General features: G+C 49.0%; 1 protein-coding gene across 1 annotated transcript in view; it reads left to right on the plus strand.

Moving 5' to 3' along the window:
* LOC114869446 (polypeptide N-acetylgalactosaminyltransferase 10-like) overlaps positions 1 to 7,072 on the plus strand; it is a 25,387-nt gene extending 18,315 nt beyond the window's left edge. The window contains exons 5-14 of the mRNA XM_029173706.3: positions 545 to 730; positions 1,432 to 1,615; positions 2,690 to 2,807; positions 4,830 to 4,937; positions 5,093 to 5,314; positions 5,776 to 5,892; positions 5,974 to 6,123; positions 6,202 to 6,427; positions 6,573 to 6,695; positions 6,784 to 7,072. Of these exons, the coding sequence (XP_029029539.1) occupies positions 545 to 730; positions 1,432 to 1,615; positions 2,690 to 2,807; positions 4,830 to 4,937; positions 5,093 to 5,314; positions 5,776 to 5,892; positions 5,974 to 6,123; positions 6,202 to 6,360 (1,244 nt within the window). The 3' untranslated portion in view covers positions 6,361 to 6,427; positions 6,573 to 6,695; positions 6,784 to 7,072. The remainder of the gene's footprint in view (positions 1 to 544; positions 731 to 1,431; positions 1,616 to 2,689; positions 2,808 to 4,829; positions 4,938 to 5,092; positions 5,315 to 5,775; positions 5,893 to 5,973; positions 6,124 to 6,201; positions 6,428 to 6,572; positions 6,696 to 6,783) is intronic.
* Positions 7,073 to 8,091: the final 1,019 nt, after the last annotated feature.

The raw sequence follows: 8,091 nt of genomic DNA on the forward strand, positions 1-8,091 counted from the left end.
CAACCTTTACTTGAAAGACGTCGGTGACAAACATTCAGGGACCTGTGCAACTTTTCTTGTTGAAAAAGTTTAATCTTAAATCTGCCCTTCAGCTTCACTGCAGCAGAACTGTAGCAGGTCCCGTTTCCCAGCATGCACCAGGAAACAGGCAGGAGATGCTCTGGACATCACAGCGGTCCATCGCAGGGAACTGCAGTGCAGCTCATGGACAGACTTATTCCATCCCTTCATTCAAGCCGTTTCCCATCACATCAAATGCTCTTTGAAATGTCGCAAACCAAATACTGTCACACAGGAGTCATGTCGCTTGAATCTGGTTGGATTTAACCACTGAGCACAACCGAGCCGGCTGCTGCTGGCTGAAGTCTGGGCACAATAAATGGATGATGATGATGACGGGAATTTCCAGTAAATGAGATGAAGTCGTGTGTCTGTGATCTGCTGGCGCAAACTGCATCTCAAGAACTAGCAACAGCGTCGTATTGTACCAAGGATGCTCTTGGCATTGGGTCCAAACAACTCCAATCTTCCCACCTTTGTGCAGAGCACCTGAAGGTCCCACTGGAGCATTACATGAAGCGCTTCCCAAAGGTCCGCATCCTGAGGACCAAGAAGAGGGAGGGTCTGATCAGGACCCGGCTGCTGGGCGCCGCCGCCGCTACAGGAGAAGTCATCACCTTCCTGGACTCGCACTGTGAGGCCAACGTCAACTGGCTCCCTCCTCTGCTGGGTGAGCGACGCACACACGCACATATGCGCACACACGCATGCACACACATGCTCGCATGCACACACACACACACACACACACACACACATGGATGCACGCACGCACACACACACACGCACACGTACGCACGCACACACACACACACACACACACACACACACACACACACACAGAAACACACACACACATGGATGCACGCACGCACACACACACGTACGCACGCACACACACACACACACACACAGAAACACACACACACACACACACATGGATGCACGCACGCACACACACACGCACACGTACGCACGCAAGCACACACACACACACACTCACACATGCACGCACGCACACACATATACACACACACACACACACACCGCGTGGCGACATGTTAGACGTTTCCAAATGACTGTGAAAGACACTTTCTTTTAAAATCGCTCACTTGGTCATTGTTTAAAAATATTTTAGTCTCTACAAAACCACTTCCCACCGTCTTCTGAAATGTCCTGTTTCTAAAGGTGTCCTTTGTTCCCACAGCCTCCTCATTGTCGAGGTTATCTCCATCCTTTCATCCTTTCAACAGTTTCACGCTCACACGCCACAGTGACGTCTTCTTTCCACCACATTAAACCTGAAGAATCCCTCCGTCTCTGACCCCCACGCGCTGATTGACGCCTCCTTTGCCTCCTTCTGTGCCTCAGACCGGATTTCCCAGAACAGGAAGACCATCGTGTGTCCGATGATCGACGTGATCGACCACGACACCTTTGGCTACGGAACGCAGGCGGGCGACGCCATGCGAGGAGCGTTCGACTGGGAGATGTACTACAAACGGATCCCCATCCCCCCGGAGCTGCAGGGCCAGGACGCCAGTCAGCCCTTCGAGTGAGTGGCACCAAACACCCGCTGGTGTGTGAGGAGCATCGCAGTCACCTGCTCCTCAGGCCCAACTCGTATCCTACGTTTGATCTGAATCCAAACGCATGTGGAGCTCGTTGAGTAAAGAGCGAGGCCTGAACACGCTGGGGTCGACGGTTCAGGCTTGTGTGGGCGTTTGGGACAGACCCAGAGCGTCTCTCTCTGCTCCACTCGTGTTCAGCTTTAACGAGGCTAAGACCTGCTAAAAATCCCCACTTCTTCCACCTGTCTGACCTGTCAAAATGCATCTTTGGACCTAATGAAATGTCCAGAATAATTCTGCCAGTGTACAGGACGTTGTTGCAGTTTGTTACTGGAGTGTGTTCTGTGACCCATCGAGCTCCCAGAGCAGTGGACTATTGTTCCGAGCAAAGTGGTTCAGAAGCTGCTACAACAGATCAATACTCATCACCCCATAGTGTTTTTACTTTAACATCAGTGGAGGAGTTGCATGACAAATAAAGCTGAAACGGTTTGATATAAAGCTGAAATGAAAGTCAAGCCTTGTTTTTTTCAGATTTAATTCACCCTTGGGAGGAGGAAGCTGCAGATAAAGCTGGTCTAAGGCCAGTGTGTCGCTGCTGCCCTGTTTCCCTTTAGACTTAGCGTGAGCAGCTACTGTCTGCTCACAGCTATGGCGATGCTGTGCAGCTAGCACCTGCAGCTAGCACCTGCAGCTAGCACCTGCAGCTAGCACCTGCAGCTAGCACCTGCAGCTAGCTAGCTATGCACCTGCAGCTAGCTAGCTGTGCACCCGCAGCTAGCTAGCTAGCTGTGGCGCCAATAATTGGTTCAGCAGCATTCAGACCAGCGTCCCTATCCATAGAACAGTCTGTAGCCGTCAGAGGTGAATACTCTGAATCACCTTCTGCTGTATATTAACTCTATCCACATTTAGCACGATTTTAGCATCAGTAGTTGAACAGAGTTATTTGAACTCTGTTACGAGCTGAACTTTTACAGCGTATGCAGAGAGTTGTTGCAGTTCCATTAGTGAGTGCGTGAGTTCCTCTACAGGGATGATGTGTGTGTGTCCTGCAGGTCACCGGTGATGGCGGGTGGACTGTTCGCTGTGGACAGGAAGTGGTTCTGGGAGCTGGGAGGATACGACAGAGGTCTGGAGATCTGGGGAGGAGAGCAGTACGAGATCTCCTTCAAGGTACGTGTTCAGGGAGGTTAATGAGATTACCCGTAAACACGCTTTAATCCAATAACTCAGGGTCAAAACCATAATTAAAACGAAATTCATGAAACTAATGTTGTCCCCAAGCAAAAACGTAATCCTCTTATTTTTACTTTTGTTTTATCTAAAACTTCAGGATGTTTGTTGAGCTGTGGTGTTAACATCCATCAAAATGAACCCTCGCGCAGAAACAGACTACGATCCTTCAGGTTCAGGTTCGGGTCCAGGTCCGTGGACGGGTGGGATCCTCACAGGGCTCAGCTGTTATTCAGAGGACCATATGTTTATGAGGACAGACTATCAGAAACACGCGGCTCAGACCGATTAAGCATCAACCTGCAGCAGTAACATCCAATCAGACCCAAATGAGCAAGCGCAGGTTTTAGTGGCTCTGCACCCTCTGTCTTCTTCTATAGACACACTGTGACCCGGGCTGAGCCTCGGTCGAAACACTCGTACCGTTTTCATCTTATTTCAGTCATTACTGCGATAATATCCCAAACCAAGGTTATTATTTTGGCCATGCTTATCATTCCCTTAATTTTCGCTATCAGCACATGCTGCTTAAGTCTACTTCATGCTCTCACATATTCAATTTGGTTTCCTTTTTATTAAGATCCCCATTAGCTGATAGTGTGCAGTCTCCTGAGGTGAGAAGATTAACAGGCTCTGGTACTAATCCATGCATCCAAACTGCTGCTGCCACAGACAAGGCACAGCCGCTCCATTCACTGGCCCTGTTAATCTGAAGCTCCATCCCGGTGACACCGGTATCAGCGCACCCCGTGACTGCCGCTCCTACGGCGAGATGATGTCGGAACATTCAGCCTAACAGCGCACACGGCCATGTGCCCTCACAAGCAAAGCGAGGTGATTATGCAGCCGCGCAAACGGGCGACAGAGTGACTCCGATGGCAGGAATAATTAAGCGGAGTGAAAAGGCACAAAACCTTTTAGAAGCATTCATTAGGAGATGAATTACACCACGGAAAGGATCCTGACATAAACCTTCCAATTTGCCAAGTAGCATAATGATGTCGCTCCCATGGCAGTGCGGGTTTGTTGCCATGGTGATACCATCAGACTGACTGGCCTGTCTGTTGTCTGTGGCCAGAGGAAACCAACTTTACATTTTCATGTCACAGGCCAATGGACGCGGTGTCAGAGTAAAGATGTTGCGTTTCTCGGTTGAACTTTGTTGTTCAGCAGTTTTCTCTTTGTAAACTTGTGTATATTGTGGCCAGAGGCTGTGATGAAGTACTGCTAGTTAAAGCTGGATGGCTTCAAGTAGGAGCTGGTGCTTGAAACGATCAACGATGAAGTGATGTCTTTATATTGGACCTACAGTGGCGCCGCGGTCGTCGCTGGGCTTCTGCTGGGTTTTTACTATAACATCTGCTTCTGCTTTGAGAAGCTTTACACTAAATCAAACAGCTGACCCTGGATTTGAACCTCCCTCCTTCCGTTTCCATGTGTATAACATGCATGTATCATGTTCCCAATCTCCAACTCGACTCCACTTCAGAGCATCTTTAACCTTCAACACTATCAATTGTGTTCACATGTAAAAAGGACTGACCTTCATCTCCAACCTGTTTTCATTTATAAATCCACATATCACATCCAAAACCTTTTCATTGGCTGTGGTAAAAAACAGGAGCCATGTTCTCAGTATAACAGACTAAAGACAGAACTCATCACTGCTGTATTAACTAGTCGGAGGGTTAGAAGGAGGAGGTCATATTAAACAGCTGTCATTTCAGCCTAAAGGCTGATTCAACCCAGCCTCCTCTTCATCCTCACTAATCAACCATCTCGTGTCCATTGCCTCTGAATTCTCTCCCCTCGGTTCCAGGCCTGCAAGAATCCCTGCAGTCCATGCCTCCCTCCTCTGAGCAGTCCCCTTTATCGAGCACAACCTTCTCTCTTTGCCTGCTTGAATGGACAAAGACAGATCCCGCTGATGAAAGTGTGTGTCGCCCCTGTGTGTCCCCAAAGGTGTGGATGTGTGGTGGTCGGATGGAGGACATCCCCTGCTCCAGGGTAGGACACATCTACAGGAAGTACGTCCCCTACAAGGTCCCTGGAGGAATCAGCCTGGCAAAGGTAGATTTCTCACCCCATCTCCAAACACAAGCAGCCTGCTCCAGAGTTTAGTGTCAGCTGCTGCTGGTGAACAGACACCATGAGAATCTGTCCACAGCCCTGCATCATATGGGAGGAGACCACCAGCACATAAACACAGCTGCTCGTCGTTTCAGAACCTGAAGCGCGTGGCGGAGGTGTGGATGGACGAGTACGCCGAGTACGTGTACCAGCGCCGGCCCGAGTACCGCCACCTGTCGGCAGGGGACATGGCGGCACAGAAGGAGCTGAGGACCAGACTCAGCTGCAGGAGCTTCAAGTGGTTCATGAGTCAAGTGGCGTGGGACCTGCCCAAGCACTACCCGCCCGTGGAGCCTCCGGCCGCCGCCTGGGGAGAGGTGCCACCAACGTCACAGCTGCTCAATAAAGACCCAGCATTCAGACATGACTGACAGCTGTGTGGAGGAAGAGCCATCTGCTCAGAATGCACAGCCTTCTGCCTTCTGTCAGATATTAGATTCAAAGTTTACTCGTGCCTGATCAAGATTATTACTATTTTAATAATAAATAAAAAAACGCAGAGGAAAAAGTGAATTGATATAAAGACTAGAAGTAAGTTAATAAAAAAGGATTTTTAGCTTTTGTTTGTACAGTAGAGTTTAAAGGTTGAAGACTGAGATGTGTGATTAGTGGGAGATACCAATAGCTCTGTTCCCAACAGATGAGGAATGCTGATAAAAGGCTTTTGCAATAATATTTTTGATTCATTTGGAAAGTGAGAAATGCAAAACCAAAACTAAAACTACGGAATGAACGTTTTATGTTACAGGCTCATGTTGACGTGTAAATTGCTTCCTAGATACGGAACGTTGGCAGCGACATGTGTATGGAAATTAAACACTTTGTGTCCGGAAGCCCGATCCGATTGGAGAGCTGCGTGAAGGGCCGGGGGGAGGTTGGCTGGAGCCACGGGCAGGTGACCCTCAGACAGAACAGTGATGTGACGGTTCCAGGTTTGGACATTTCATTTGAGCTTGAAGCGGACGTGCCGTTGCAGGTGCTGACGTTCGGTTGGAGGGAGGACATCCGGGTCGGCGACCCCATGCACACAAGGAAAGTCTGCTTCGACGCCGTCTCCCACAACAGCCCCGTCACCCTGTACGACTGCCACGGCATGAAGGGGAACCAGCTGTGGCGCTACAGGAAGGTACCAGTCCAACGCTGCCTGACATTACGGCGTTAACAGCAGTGTGCGGGTTCTGATCCATGTCCGTGTGTCCTGCAGGATCGGAGTCTGTTTCACCCCGTCAGCAACAGCTGCATCGACAGCAGCCCCAGCGAGCGGCGCATCTTCATGAGCACGTGCGACCCCTCCTCTCCCAGCCAGCAGTGGCTGTTTGAGAGAACCAACGCCACCGTGCTGGATCACTTCAACAGGGACTGAGGGCAGAGGCGCCGATCAGGAGCGTGTTCCAGAGACCGAGATCAGTGAACGGTCAGAAAATGGTCGGGTGAGTAAAACTGAGCTCGATGCTAAAGGCCTGCATTCCCGCCTCTACAGCCTGGTTCAGGTATAATGAACCCGGATGTGTAAAATGAAGCAGCTGACATGAATGCGCGTCAGAACCGATCTCGTCTGTATCTCTGTTTGCCCAGATGCTGCTCCAGAAACGCTTCCTGTGGCACAGAACTCAGGAAGCTGAAGAGCCGGTTTGGACCACACTCACACATGACAACAAGAATCCAATCACGCAGCACAAGCCTGAGTTGAGGAAGGAGGTAAGAGGTGGACAAACAGTCCAGTGAAGTCCACAAACAACAACAACAAACCAATTTCTCTGGCTCTATTTTCTGTCTCTTCCCACAGAGGGAAAGCGACGGCTGCCCTGGAAATCCACCGAGCAAACCTGCACTTTGGACTCCAACAATTGCTTCACTGCTGGTTTTTCAAACAGTCTCTGCTGGATGATCTTTTTCTATATTTTTCTATTGGTGCCTTAAGAATTCAACACCAAGGATTTGCCCTCTGTGTTCTCACCTGGGAGAGGCCGTTCTCCTGCAGAGCACAGGTGCAGAGAGACAGAGCATGTTACATGTGCAGCTCGTCTGAAAAGAGCAGATATTTTTCTACTGAGTAATAAAAAACAGAAAATGTGCATGTTTGACTTGAAACCATTATTTCCATTAGACGCTGTCAGTTTACAGGAAGCACCCTGCTCCGCGTCAGAGTCCACAGAGGTTGAGCTGAAGAACAAACAGCTTGTTAGTGTTGAGGAGTGGTAGCTGTGCTAACGCTAACGATACAGGGGTGGAAACTGAACTGTGTTAGCTGACAGACGAAGTAAAGCTCTGCTTTATTCATGGTTGTTGTAGTGTCAGAATAGATGGAGCAGCACATCTTGCTTCATGAAGCAATCAACCACAAATTCAGAAGAGTTTAGTATCTGAAAAAAACCTCATCTACAGTAACTAATAAACAGTATGATGGTATGTGATTGTACAACTGTAGAACCAGCTGTGTTTCAGACTCCTTGGGTCCACGGTCTGTTCCCATATGAAGCAGACGTCTTATTGAAAATCCCATAAAACCAGAGGTCACACAAACTCATCATCGGTGCTGAGCCTGGAGATGAATCCTGGACGCCCGCTAACATTTCCCCACAAAGGACGGCAGCAGCTGAGGCACAAAGCTAATTTGCCACTTCCACTTTTTTATTGACAGAGTGAGTCACCAACCTGAGTGGAAATCCAATACCCACGTATGAGGCTGAGGATGTTGGCCGCGTCCGTGCACACGCTGCTGGAACCTGCATCAAACGTTACGGGAGCAAACGGAACCAAAGCAAACAGGTTCCTCGTTTCTTTTAGCTGCAACGAGTTCCACTTCACCATCGAAGCAGCCGAATAATGAGGATTCCTTGTTTATGTTCTCGTCCCGCTGCCATTTGATCTGGTTGTTAGAACGCTAATAGGCTGAAATCTGCTACACTGTAGGTGACATTAAACCTTACAGTTAATATTTACTGGTTGTTCAGTGTTTTCAATCAGGAGTATCATTTAGATGACACCAGAAGGACAAAGCTCCTAAAAACTAGCTTTAATTCAGTAATAAAGTCTGTGTGTCAATGCGTTTGTGATATAAAAGCTGAGGTTGTGTTGACTCCTCGGCTCTAAC

The sequence above is a fragment of the Betta splendens genome, chromosome 14, assembly GCF_900634795.4.
Source record: "Betta splendens chromosome 14, fBetSpl5.4, whole genome shotgun sequence".
NCBI lineage: Eukaryota > Metazoa > Chordata > Actinopteri > Anabantiformes > Osphronemidae > Betta > Betta splendens.